The 13,524-nt window shown below is 40.5% G+C and overlaps 1 protein-coding gene across 3 annotated transcripts; it reads left to right on the top strand.

Annotated features, from left to right (window-relative positions):
* The first annotated feature begins 1,106 nt into the window (after window positions 1-1,106).
* On the top strand, window positions 1,107-13,260 carry LOC113134493 (SUN domain-containing ossification factor). 3 transcript variants are annotated; one of them, XM_026313892.1, is made up of 24 exons: window positions 1,107-1,363; window positions 3,639-3,753; window positions 3,982-4,098; window positions 4,198-4,427; window positions 4,637-4,738; window positions 4,895-5,003; window positions 5,083-5,200; window positions 5,346-5,470; window positions 5,569-5,636; window positions 5,744-5,851; window positions 6,074-6,179; window positions 6,639-6,659; window positions 7,072-7,127; window positions 7,945-8,027; window positions 8,179-8,244; window positions 8,337-8,402; window positions 8,556-8,649; window positions 8,927-10,306; window positions 10,397-10,484; window positions 11,108-11,212; window positions 11,525-11,685; window positions 12,044-12,132; window positions 12,257-12,312; window positions 12,434-13,260. In XM_026313892.1, exons 1-24 carry the CDS (start codon window positions 1,299-1,301, stop codon window positions 12,899-12,901), a joined length of 3,996 nt encoding a protein of 1,331 aa, XP_026169677.1. In that variant the 5' UTR covers window positions 1,107-1,298; the 3' UTR covers window positions 12,902-13,260. The 3 variants fall into 3 exon arrangements, with proteins under 3 accessions (XP_026169677.1, XP_026169676.1, XP_026169678.1); XM_026313891.1 differs by having other exon boundaries at window positions 4,892-5,003; XM_026313893.1 differs by lacking the exon at window positions 6,639-6,659 and having other exon boundaries at window positions 4,892-5,003.
* The last annotated feature ends 264 nt before the right edge of the window (window positions 13,261-13,524 follow it).

Raw genomic sequence — 13,524 nt, 5'->3', positions numbered from 1 at the left:
CTGCATAGTGTATTAGTTAGAGTCTGTTAGAGTTATTCTTTATCGTTATTATTATTATATTTAGGTTGTAAACTTTCTGTTGCTGTAGGAATCTATATTTTCATATCAAACCAAAGGAATATATGCATGAATGTAAACATCTTTTCACTGCCAGCCACAAGATGTCAGCAAAAGCCACGTTACATTTTGTTCAGTCAGGTATTTAAGGAATTTAACAAATAAAATGCTACAGTGACTCATTTACCAACATGTGGGGTATTAGATGGTGAAATGGTATATAGTTGTACTAAATTACCTCACATGCCCTCTGGTTACCCTGGCCAAACTAATGTTACATGGGGAGGGCCTTTGGCCATTGGGCCCCTCCACTTAGCCTGTGATGTCTCACGGTGATTTTCATTTCAAATTGACTTTCTGTGGAAGTTGCAGAGTAGAGTATAGAGTATAGAGTATAGGGCTCCCTCTAGTGATTTCAAAATAAACATGTATTTAGTTTGATTTCTGTTCAAAACAGTAAAAAGGGAACCCCCAAACGGCCTAAATTATTTTATACTTGACACATTTATCGCCACCAACATTTGTAATAAAGGCCGATAATTTGCTCTAACAAATGGATGTAACGGACGCTTTGACTTTTCACAATCTAACACTTTCACATATTATTGCAACAAATTACTCTTAATTTATTACCAAACTTAAAAAGTCACAGGACAACTTTGTATTTCAGGTTTTGAAATGCACATTTTTGAGTTTTTCTCAGAGAGTTTTAATCTTGAGTTATTGTCACCAGCGGTCGACATGGTTTCCGTGCTCCGTGTGACCAATACACACCACACCTCGGTGACATTTGTGGTAGACATATTTCTCGCACTGTGATGCTATTGTGTCCAAATGGGTCGTAATTTCTACAGTTATAGTAACATTTCAAAGCTGAACACGCCTCCCTTATTAGGCCGAAATAAACTCAGTTGTAGAAGCTCCCCTTACTCGGCCGACCCTGGTGAATTAAACGAGGGCTCCCAAAACGGGCCGTTTGAAATGCGCAACGGCCTCTGCGCCTTTTCATTGGTCAGGTGAGCGGTGACGCGCTTTGCCCGTCGGTAGCAGGTTGTGTGTGGGAGACATCAGCTAGCACTACACTTCAACCCGGAACAGCTAACTACCGTGAGCTAAGTTAGCCAAGAGGACGCCGGCGGCGACGTTATGTAGCTAACACACAGCCGAACAAACAACAACCTAAAAGAATATATCACTATTTCAGAGAGTACGGCGAGGATGTCTGTCCCGGCAGGACAGGGATGAAGATGACACCACTGCTATGGCGAGTTGTGTCAGTGTGCCTGTGTCTAGCTGCTGTCTGCTGGTGAGTTTGGTGACATTTCTCCCATTTCAGCGGTGTTGTTGTTTCATCGACAAACAATGACAGATTAATAACATTTACCGAGCTGACCCACGGTATTTGTAGTCAAAGTCAGTTAGCTTACGTTAGCTAACTAACTAACGCTAGCGATAACGACAGGCTGTGATGTGGCACCTGGCTGACTTCTGACTTGTCAGTGTGCTGACATAACGTTGGTAGGTTTCGGCTTGACACGTCTATTTTAGCTAATGAACGAGTTGTATCTGACCTGTTACCTTCAAATCTATACAGCCCCCCGACTCCTGACATTTCAATGTTTAGCGATTTGACATAATTTGAAGAAGAATGAGAAATTTAGTCAGGGGACGTAAACTTGTGTCGTCTCCGTGTATATATGTCCTTAAAGCCCCCTAGGGTGACAGCTGTGACCTTAAAGTTAACGCTGTGTGGAAATAGATTTTAACCCTGCCTAAAAACTGCAGAGCGTAACGCTGTAGTAACGTTACAGAGCTAATGTTTAGCTGATATTACACCGGTTTGGTTCACCAGGTCTCAACAGGATTGTCAGCCTGTCAGCATATCAGTCCCCTGAGGAAAGCTGGAGGTTGTCAGTGTGACAGGACACAGCCAAACCAGCAGAGGGAGGGTGATTATGAGCTCCAAAACATAACAAGCTCCCTGTACTTCAGATAGAGAGTAAAGGGAGGAGGGTTATATGATGTAATATGGTATTAAGATGTGCCCTGGCCTACTTTCAGCAGCATTGCTCCAGCTCCCATTTAGAGTGAAGCTGTGAGGGACAGCATTTTTGTCATTTTGCCTAAGGTCTTCAAATGTCTGTTCCCACTTAGACTGTGGAGTTTTGTCAGTTCATAGATGTTTGTTAGCATTTTCACAGCACCCCAACATGCGACAGCAGGTAAAGTGAAAAGTGGTGTAATTAATTGCATAATTAATGGCTGCAGTAGATTTAGCAGCTAATTTAACAGCTCCATGGCCCTGGTATTGTGTGTGATCACTAACTGGAATGGCACACTGGTATTGAATGGAGGAACTGAGCCATCATCCATTTAATAAAATACAACTGTGGTTTTCTTGCTGTGCCATGCCAAAATGTTTGCTGTGAAAAGGTCAGTCAGATGTTACTTGAGAACAAAGCTCTCATATATGCAGCTTTTCTTGTATGATTTTAAGTGGTTTCAGTCCCTTGATTGGTCATATATTTAATCTGAATGTGCCAGAATATAAAGGATTCAAATACAGTATCATAGTATGCATTATGCTGGTGCCTCAATGTCAGTGTGTTTCAAAAAAGCACAGCATCAAATGTTTATGGCTGTAATGTGAATAAACTTAGGATATGGAATCATAATCGTCATAAAAGTGAAGTCATGTGCTGACGTGTCATTTACATTCCTCCATAACCAGTTGGTTAATTATTTAGCAAGACATGCCTTAACACCACTCTGGTTCTACACTATGAAGTGTTTGTGACTCAACTCAGATCAATGTTGGACTCGTTAGCCAAATAAAATATTTGACCTGGAATCCTGAGTGAAATCCAGTTAATGGCCTGGACTGTTGACGAGTTAAAGTCGCTGTTGGACTGTGGCCCTTGAGACTGGAGCAGGAGGACCTTTTCTCCCACTCCGATGTGACATTATTTCAGTTCTTTAAAAAAATGTTTACGGCTGATTTTCACAGTTTTCCTGACAGGATTTTTCTGGCACTGTGTTATGAACAAACTGTGGTGTTTAAATTCAAATAATGAGGTTTTAATATACACAGACTTAGTGGGGTGGGGGATATAGGAGCAAATATTACTGTAGAAAAATAAGTAAATGTTATTCGTCTTTTATTTATACTTTTTTCCCTAAAATATCTTCTCACTAAACAGATGACTGATGCAAGCAATAGAGAATAAGATAGAAATGTCCTTTAAATAATATTGTAAAGTCCTGCAGTTGGGCAATAAGCACTTTGTTTAAAATGTGTCTCTTGACTTTGACACAATCACCTGACTGCTTACAGATAAGATAAATTGTCTGCACAGGATTAGAGGCCACCTGCATTTTCTCAGTGCCTCAAACTGGGCAGCAGCTTCATTGAATGACTCATTGCAGCCAAATAAAATGTACAGCTTACTTGATTCAGGATATCATATACTGTACTTATAATCTGACTTTTCTTCCTAGAGACCAGAACTTTTTTTTTTTTCCCTAATTAAAGGCATCTTAATGTTATTATGACATTGACTGTCATTCCCTTTCTCTTGTAGGTATCCTAGTTGTTATGTTCGCTGTGTGGAGCCACACCAAGAGGCCCAGAGGCCCGTGTCCTCACAGGACCTCAGTTCGGAGGAAGCGCCAGGGGAGAAGACTGATCATCACGAGGTGGCATCACTTGTACAATATATTACTCTACAACACACATCATTGCCCATGGTTTTCGCACAGTTTGCTCAATGAAATCTAGCACACTTCATTTATACCAAAGTGATAGCACCTTCTTCAAAACACGAAATGAGAATAATGGTGTGGTACAAGAGTATATGGGCCCTCAAAAAGTATATGTAGCTTAATGTGATTACTAATAATAATGTGTGTTTTTTCTGTGTATAGGAAAGCGGGTTTGTACCTACCCAATCATCGTCTGAAAATGAGCTGGCAGTAGTAGGTGATCAGCAAAAGGAGGAGCAGACAACACAGGAAGTGGACAAAAAAGATCAAGTTTCAGAGGTGAACTCGACAACATCATTTGTTCAAATTGAATTGAATGTATTTGTGTAAATTAAAACTTAAATCTGAGACTCAAATGTCTCTTTGTTTGTCTATTAGGATTTTGAAGTGGAGGAGCCTATTGTAGATGGGGAGTTAGAAGCAGAGAAGAGGACTTCACAACCTGAGCCAGAACCTGTGCCAAGTTCAGAAACTCAACAAGATGAAACCTCCCTCACTCAAGACCAGGATTTAGGCTCTCCACTGTCATCATCTGACCTTGTGTCCGGTTCTGCTGCTGAGCCTAAAGATGACCCCAGCATCGTTAGCCTTGAAGACATCCCAAACAGGCAGGTTATTAGATACTCAAATCTCAGTTAAGATCATTTTTCTTTTTTATTAAAACTGTTTAATTTGTTTCAGCTGACAGTTATGTACAAATTCCAAAATGGTCAACAGCACTGTTTCCACTACACTAGTACTACTGCTTTTTCCTAGTGATTGAAAATACTACAGAAGTCTGAAAAGAAAATAAGAAAATAATGTTTTTTCATTTTAGTGTTTCAAATGAGACACCTGATGTTGCTGCGTCTGAGCTCCTTGATTCTGACATACCTTCTGCTGTCTGTGAAGAAGAGAATGATCAGTATCCCAGTGATAGGTTGGTATGATTAGGAAAATATGAAAAGAACATAATGTTATTTGACTGTTATTTGTGAGCCTGACCACCTTAGAATGTGATAAAAGTCATTTAAAAGACATGTTTAACAGTGACCCTCTGTAACAAAGGCAATGGCGTCTTTTGTCTCCGCAGCAGTCCTCCCACTGCAGGTACTAAAACCTATACTGACCCTCCTCTGAGCTCTGTGGCTGGTCACAGCACTCAGCATCTGGAGGCCAACACATCACACATGCTGAAAGAGCAAGTAAGGATCCATGTGAACCATTTTCCTCTCTCTAACTGAGGAAACGTCCCCGCTCTAATTTTCTCGTTATCTTTGACAGGACCTGAGCTCCCCTGGTGCCACAGACACAGATAGCAGCGTGAGCAGCAAAGAGCCTGAGGACATCCCCACTTTTGATGAGTGGAAGCGAAAGATGATGGAGGTGGAGAAAGAGAAGAGTAAGATTACACATTGATCCTGCTTGTTAATTTGTCTTCCAGTATAGTCTGTATGTGTAAAAAAAAAAAAAACCAGTCCTTTTTTCACATCAAACTACTGAATTTTGAACTCTCACTATAAATCTTTGTTTTTTTTTCTCCATAGCTCTATCTACTCATACCTCTACCAATGGGGGTTCTCTTCCAGTGAAGAAGGTCCAAAAGAACTTCAATAACTATGCCTCAGTGGAATGTGGAGCCAAGATACTTGGTGCTAACCCAGAGGCTAAGGTATTGTACATATGAGCCTGTCTTTTCCTTGCACCTAGCAGAGGAAGCTATTAGATGTTGGCTTCATGACAAATACAAATTGATATTGTTCCATACAGAGCACTTCAGCCATATTAAAGGAGAACATGGACTTGTATATGCTGAACCCCTGCAGTAATAAAATCTGGTATGTAGTATGGTGTTCATATTCTGCATTTGCTTTCTTCAACGAGCACAAGTTGAGAAAATGTATATTTTTGTCCAACTGAAGTGAGTTTCTTTTTACTCTTTCAGGTTTATCATTGAGCTCTGTGAGCCCATCCAGGTGAAGCAGTTAGACATTGCAAACTTTGAGCTCTTCTCCTCAACTCCCAAAGATTTTCTCGTTTCCATCAGTGATAGGTATGTGCTACAGCTACTATACTGATTTTCTCCAACTAGTCCCTCTAATTGGAGGGGGGAAATTCTGTAAGCCCTAACTAATATATTAATGCAAACTGTTTAAGTTAAACATACATTGATTACAAAGCATGAGCATAATTTTCACTGACACTAAGCTTCAATCATGACCTCCTAAACATTGAGACCACTTAACTAAAGTACTGTGTAAATCTACTCCCGTAGGTATCCTACGAACAAGTGGCTAAAACTGGGAACCTTTCATGCCCGGGATGAACGTACAGTCCAGAGCTTCCCATTAGATGAACATCTTTATGCTAAATATGTGAAGGTGAGTACAGAATGTTTTTTTTTTTTTTCTTTCTGCATCTGTCTATTTTAATTGTAATGTAATGTAAAGGAGTTACTGTAATCTTTTATTTCTGTTGAATATTTAACATCGACCTCAACCAGGGCTGTTTCTACACTTTATCTCAGAATTTCTTTGAAAGGAAGTTTTTGCCCCCTGTCAGTTTCATTCTTGTCCTCTCCCTTACAGCATCAGGCTCATTTTTGGTTAGTAGCATTGTTAATATGAGACTCTATTGTAGAAGGCCTTGACATCTGCTTGTAATAGTCCTGGTTGCTTGAAACCAGTCATGCTGGTTAACAGAACATTAATTTGGTTGCTGGCATCATTTTGGCTCTGAAGTGACTCAAATAGAACAAACATGGCTACTACTATTTGATTTGTTTTGAATGCATGTATAAATCTCTTCAATTTCTCCTTTTTCTGTTTTTCTTGCCTCAGATGTTCACCAAATACATAAAGGTTAGCATGCTTTTCTTGTAGTGGTCTGTGGTTGAATGAACAGTAAAGATGAAAGTGAATGTTTTCCCTCCAACTTGTGTCATTAAATCAAACAGGAATCAGATTTAACTTGCACAATTGTTATCCCTTCTCTAAGACATGAAACCCACCAGTTGTCATTCAAATTATCAAGCATATTCTGCCAGATGATCTAACTACATATACTGAGCTGTCCCTCACATATTCCCCCTCTGCTACTCACTCCATTAATGTTTCTTTTTAACCCATTGTGCTGCTTTTACAACAAAACTAAATCACTCTTTGCTCTTCAACAACAACCCAACCACTGCTGTGGGTGCTGATTTGGGTGGATGATTTGTGTACTACAGTATACAATTCCATTTTAATATCTGAATAATTTTTGCATTTTTAGGTAGAGCTGGTCTCTCACTTTGGATCTGAACATTTTTGTCCCCTCAGTCTCATAAGGTACGTAACAAAACAAAGGAGATTTCATAGCCTACACATTAAGCATGACACAAAATCTGACACATTGTTGGCTTTTACTGGTAAAAAGAAAGTGATAGTAAAGTAAAAACAAAATGCATAATGTGTATCATGTTTTTATAGTTTCATCTTTTGTATCTTAGTGCATTATGCATTTTTTTTATTGTTAACTCTTAAAAAATCAGTTGGCTTAAAGTCTGTTTTCCAGATACTAGTGTGTTGCAAAATGCATGATCTCTGAATGTGTCAAGTGTTATTATGTAATATTTGGCACGTCTCCGATTATTGCGCTTATTGTTACCCCTTTCAACAATTTAATAAGAAAAAATAAAAGAACTGCATACTGTATCTTAACGTCTGTTTTTCCACTTCTGCAAAACGTAAAGACAAATGCACTTGAATCTTGTGCACAAAAGAGGCAGTGCTTACTGTTACAAACCAACATGCATATCCCAGCTGTCACTACAGTAGTTTAGGAAGTACCAAACTGTATGGTTGCTTTTATTTCTGGTGCAGTTTCAGGTTTTTTCATCCAGGGAAATCAAACACTACCCTGATGCTTGTGTTAAAACTTTCTTATACTGTTACAAAGAACCAACTGCTGGATGATTGTCTTATACTCAATGATCTATGTTTATGCTGTAGGCCTGTAGTGGGGCTCTCTGCCACCTAAAGACCAATTAAGAGATTGGAAAATAGGCTGCTTCAAACTGCTTCTCAGATTAGATTTAACTGCTGAACAAGCCAGGTTAGAGAATAATGTTGAAATTGTCTGTATTTTGCTAACATTTATTGGCAGGGTGTTTGGCACGAGCATGGTGGAAGAATATGAGGAGATAGCTGATCCCCCAGAAAGACCAGATGATCAGGATGATGACTTAGGTGGGAACTGAAAACATCATACTGTATATCTAATAAAGTTTGACATTTTCTCACCTGTGATAAATTAACACATTATGACATGCAAGATAAAAGCAGTGCAACCTATTTGGTGAAGTTGATGTCACTTATTTAACGACACTGCTTCCCACAGATTATCCCCCTGGATATGGACCTGGTGAAGTCAAGTTATCCAAGAACCTGATCGGATCAGCGAAGGGTAAGTCTGGCTTAGCTAAATTTCTCCTGCATAAAGCTGACTTGGATTACTGTAATAATCTTGGTACTCTGGTGTTTACACGCTCTCCTCAGATGTCATTTTGAACATGGTCAATAATATTGCTGTCAATGTTCTCGGTGGAGGCCCAGACATGCAAGGTATGACAAACAAACAGCTAGACATTTGTCACCTACCAGCTCAAGTTCCATTTTATGTATCAGTTCCTGAAAGTAAATAACTTGTCCACTCTATCCATTTTTTACGGTATGGTGGTCAGTCTGAATGTTTTTTTATGTTATTTACATTTGTAGGCAATATTTCATCAGAAGAAGTGAACAGGACTGAGCCACCACCACCACAACTGGAAACCAATGGCCAGACTACCACTGCAGATCTTACTTCAGTGTGAGTAGCTGTCAGGAATTTTATAACAGAACAGGAAACTGGTATAGTCATGTGAAACCCTCCTAACTAGTGCTCATGCATTTTTCTTCATTAAACCTAGTTACTCTACCATGGAAAAGTGATTTTTCATCTGCTCTGTGAAATAGTGGATAAGGTTGCTTTACAATACATGCTCTAAAATATTGTAGCTTGATGCGCTAAATACTTGGTGGATGTAATGTTGTGTCCTGTGTTTGCTGTAATTAACATTTTCTGTATTATTTGTTTCCATTTTTAGTTCAGAGTCTGTAGAGGTAGAGACTTCCCCAGACCCTGATATCCCTGCCATTGCAACCCCCTCCTCAGAGACTTATGTGCCAGAGACACCTGGTGCTGATACTAGAAAACAAGAGCTCCCCCCAGTGGTGGAAAAAGTAGTTATTCCTTTAGAGAAAGACGAGGAAGAGCCTGTGAGTTCCACAATCACCCTTCTGGACAAGGAGGAAGAGTTTGATGAAGAGGAAGAGGAAAAGGTTCACCAAGCGCGACAACAAGAAAACCTAAACTACTGTTCACTAATTCCTTCATTTTCTTCTGCCTGCTCTTGTGCACCTTCCCTCCAGGAATATCTTTATCGGCAGTGTTCAGCTCTGCTCTCCAAAAAAAGGAAATGCCAAACAACAGAAAGAATGGAAACCATTACCTCCATTCAAACACCTACTTGGCACCCCTCCCTGTCCCCTTCTGCCTGCCCTGAACCTCAGCTGCACCACAGTGAGGTACATCAGCCCAGTGAAAAAGAACAAGTTTCTGAGCAGGAGCCAGCGAGTGGAGCCAGCCCATCAGAAGCATCACAGCCTCTAGGGAACACAGTAGAATCTCTGAAAGAGTCCATGTCTGAACCTTCTGTGCTGGAGCCCAGTCAAACCTCAAACCTCCCCAAACCCAGTGCCACAGACTCATTCTCTGCCAAACCTACCCCTATTGTGGAGGCCCCCCAGCTGCCTTCTGAGGGACCAGAAAAGGAACTAAAGCCAGAAAAGAGCCATGATGTGCTAGCTGTTGAGAAGCACATTGAGCCTTCAGCCTCTCTCAGTAGCACCATCTATGTGAAACCCATCGTCAGTGCTACTGAGTCATCACCCACTGTGGCACTAACAGAGGAGAAGCCTACTGTTGATGTTTCTCAACTACAAATAAACACTCCTATCCAGAAACTGGAAAAGACTGATCAATCTCAGGTTCTCCTTCCCACTGCCTCTCCTCATTTAGAACATCACCCTGACCCACCAGCCACACCTGAAAGTAGCATTGCTTCCAGTGAGCTGCCCCAACCTGCTCCGGACACTGTCACAGAACTTGAGCATTCTGGTGCCCCACCTCCCATCACGGAAACTAAAATGGAGGATATCACAGAAGACAGCTCTGCAACGTCGGGTGGCAATGACCAGCTGCTTCACCCTTCTTCTTTGGCTGCTCCTTCTTCTCCTCCCTTGCCTACCTCACCATCCCTCTCAGACATCTATGCAGAAACCACCAATGGCACGGAACAGAATGGGAACCCAGTGCACGGCTCTAGCCAGAAGGAATCTGTGTTTATGAGACTCAATAACCGCATAAAGGCCCTGGAGATGAACATGTCACTCAGCGGACGCTACCTGGAGCAGCTTAGCCAGAGGTGAGGAAACTTTTCTATATATGAACTGAGTTGAAGATGACAGTAAGACTTCTTAATGCAACAGCACTTTTTGTCTCGTTTTCATTAAAGGTATCGGAAGCAGATGGAGGAGATGCAGAAGGCCTTTAACAAAACCATCATTAAACTCCAGAACACATCTAGAGTAGCAGAGGAACAGGTGAGCAGTGAAGTGAGAGCTTGCACAGAGATAGTTTTCTGTGTTCAGCTTTACACTTACAATAAGCATTGTGCAGTGCTTTACAAAGAAACTTTTAGGTTAACGGAGGAAATGCAGTAGTGAAGTCCAGTCTTAGAATCAGCTCAAAGCACACCTAGGAACAAAAGTCTTCACTGCTGTACTTTTTACTGTTGGGAAAACCGGACTCAATGTCATGGATTTGTGCAGCCTGCACATTATTATTGATCATGTTGACATTCACACCAAAAAGATATGTCTATATAGAAACACATTAAGTTTTATTTTGTAGCTTGTAAATCAAATTCTTACAGAATATTATTAATTTTCTAAGGATAATTTCTATGACGCATTGTAAGTAAGGAAATGACCTTTGAGCAATTCAATGCTTTTCTAAAGGATGATTACATAAATAAATAACCATTAGCTGTAAAATAGTTATCTTGAGTTTCTTTAGAGTATATACTCTAAGATATATAGTTACTATATACTATATATATAGTATAGTATTGTACTATATATACTATATAGCAACTTTTGAATTCCCTGTCATGTGATGTGTTTTTGGTTGCATGATTTGTTGTCTTATTTTTTTTCTCCTTTAGGACCAACGTCAGACTGAGTCCATTCAGTTGCTGCAGGGCCAGCTGGAGAATGTGACTCAGCTGGTTCTCAACCTGTCTGTCAGAGTCAGCCAGCTGCAGAATGAGGTAGATACAACACTCTAGGCACAAAACCTTCATCTTTAATCAGATTTTTTTCAGCTGGGGATTAAACTGAGTAAATTTGGTCTTTTCCTGGGGCCAAGTCATTACAATGGACCAGTACTTTTGCCTACCGCATCACACACGGTTTGAGAAACATCTTTAAGGCTGCTAAATGTGCTCATACTCTATTGATGGAACTCCTGAAATACATGTCTGAATTGATACTTTTCCTTCTCTGTATGTTTGCCTCTTATGCTGTCACTTCAGCTATTGACACTGTTCTGCTAGTTGTGTAATCAATGGTCTGTCTCCCAGGTGTCAGACAGGCAGAACTACCTGCTGCTGTCTCTGCTGTTGTGTCTGTGTCTCGGCCTGTTGCTGTGTGCCAACCACTGCCGCATCATCTCTACTGTTCCTGCAGCCACGGAACCAGAAGCTCCCATACCCAACAGCTACACTTCCTGCTGTCCTCAAGGGTAGGCAGACAGCTGAAAACAATATAATGACAAATACTATTGTTATTACCAAATTCACTAGAGTAAACGATGAAATGGGGAAAATGTGTTTTTGAACACGGCTTGGCAAAGAAAAAGCCCCAGTTGAAAGGGTAGATGTGAATAAGCAGAGTGCCATCTCCAAATGGGCTGTTACAGCTAATGGCAAGTGGTTATAGTGCTGTAAATGGCTTCTACTCATTAAGCCAGTTTATTGATTTGATTATTCATCAAGAATATCGCAGCTGGAGTATATAAGTGATCAGACAGCCGTGACCCATGTCTTAATAAAGGTACTACATGTAGTCCTTTCCCTCAACCCTTATGGTTTCCTTAATAGGCAGTTCTCCTGTGATGAGACGGGCTTGAAGAGGAGTGCATCCTATCCACTCATACACTCTGAGTCATTGCAGTTAGCCACCGCTCAAGGTACAGTGCTGTTTTGGGTTACAGTACACTATGTCTTTTCCATACATCTTTAATAATCACTAATCAATCCAAAATTGAACTATTTCTGATCTTAGTAGAAATTATCCTTATTCTCTGGTCACAGGCCCAGAAAGGCTGCATGCAGAGGAGACACAGAGCCTTTGTCCAGCTAACAGAAAGGTGTGTACAGACAAATGTATGAAACAAAGCAGAGCATTATTGTAAAATATGTTTAAAAACAGTTGCAGCTGATGAACAGTTGTTTACAGTTGTTCTTTCTCTCTAACCCTTCTCCACACAGAAGCGACATCGTAAGATGAAATCCATAGAGAAAGTAGAGACTCTGATACCCTCTTTCCATGCTGCTTCAGAACTGAGTAATGGAGCTGTTGTGTGTAACGGTGTGCCTGTCACCACAGACCCCATGCCCCTTACAAATAGGTTACTTCAACCTACCATTAGAGACTCGCTGTCAGAGGGCAGCTCAGAGGCATCTTCTCATTCTGATGACCCCTCCTTTTGTGGCATTCCCACGTCCTGCCCTCGAATCTGTGACAGCCTCCCTCCACCCAAGACCCGGGCAGAGAAACGGGCGTTAAGACGCAGGCGTCCCAAACCCAGTTGTGCAGTGGTGGAATTGATTCAGGCTCCTCGGAGGGACTTAGGGGAACCGTTGCCCATCTCTACCATACAGGACATCATGAATAGGAAAACAGAGCAATGCTCTGGGACATTTGGGGTAAATGTTGCCCTCTCAGGTCCTGTGTGACACAGAAATGAGAGTTTAAAGAAACTCCACTTTGCTAAACTTGCACTGCTAATCTTGTTCCGTAAGAATGTGGATGTTAATTCTTGTAGACACCGGCAGCTTAAAGCTTCAACATGAGACAATCCCCTTCACTCTTACTGTTTTCTGTTGGTTTACTCTCTTCCATTCTTGACCTTTTATATTTATTATACTTCAAAGAAATGTCTTCCCAGCTTCAAATTAAAGCTTTTCTCTTTCATTGGCCCAAACATTTAACTTAAACGACTCAAGAAGAGTTTCATTTTCTACATGCTGTACACATTTAATGCAAAATTCAACATCTCTTCTGCAAAGAAGTTTTATCATTAAAACTTCTAACTTACTCTTCCATCACTACTTTTATTTTATAGTAAATCTTTATTTGGGATGTTCACAGCCAAGCAAGGACGTTTAAGTCAATTTCATCTTCAGAGTAAAAGTTTAGAGAATATGTGGGTTGTAGAGCAGTAATAGAAAATAAAAATGCATACATGGGAGGTAAGATTAATGAATTATTGTTTATTTCAAAGTAAAGTAAATACATAAGACATTTACAGTTTACTACATTACATTACGTTTACATTTACTGAAGTATTTACCCCGCA

The sequence above is a fragment of the Mastacembelus armatus genome, chromosome 17 (genome assembly GCF_900324485.2).
Source record: "Mastacembelus armatus chromosome 17, fMasArm1.2, whole genome shotgun sequence".
Classification (NCBI taxonomy): Eukaryota; Metazoa; Chordata; class Actinopteri; order Synbranchiformes; family Mastacembelidae; genus Mastacembelus; species Mastacembelus armatus.
Note: the sequence above shows the minus strand (reverse complement) of the source record. Positions and strands in the feature narration are given on the sequence as shown.

Coding starts and splice junctions, on each gene's coding strand:
- LOC113134493 (XM_026313891.1), top strand. CDS start 1,299: ATGAAGATGACACCACTGCTATGGCGAGTTGTGTCAGTGTGCCTGTGT. Junction 4,739..4,891: donor GATCAGTATCCCAGTGATAG/GTTGGTATGATT, acceptor TTGTCTCCGCAG/CAGTCCTCCCACTGCAGGTA. Junction 10,307..10,396: donor CTGGAGCAGCTTAGCCAGAG/GTGAGGAAACTT, acceptor TTTTCATTAAAG/GTATCGGAAGCAGATGGAGG.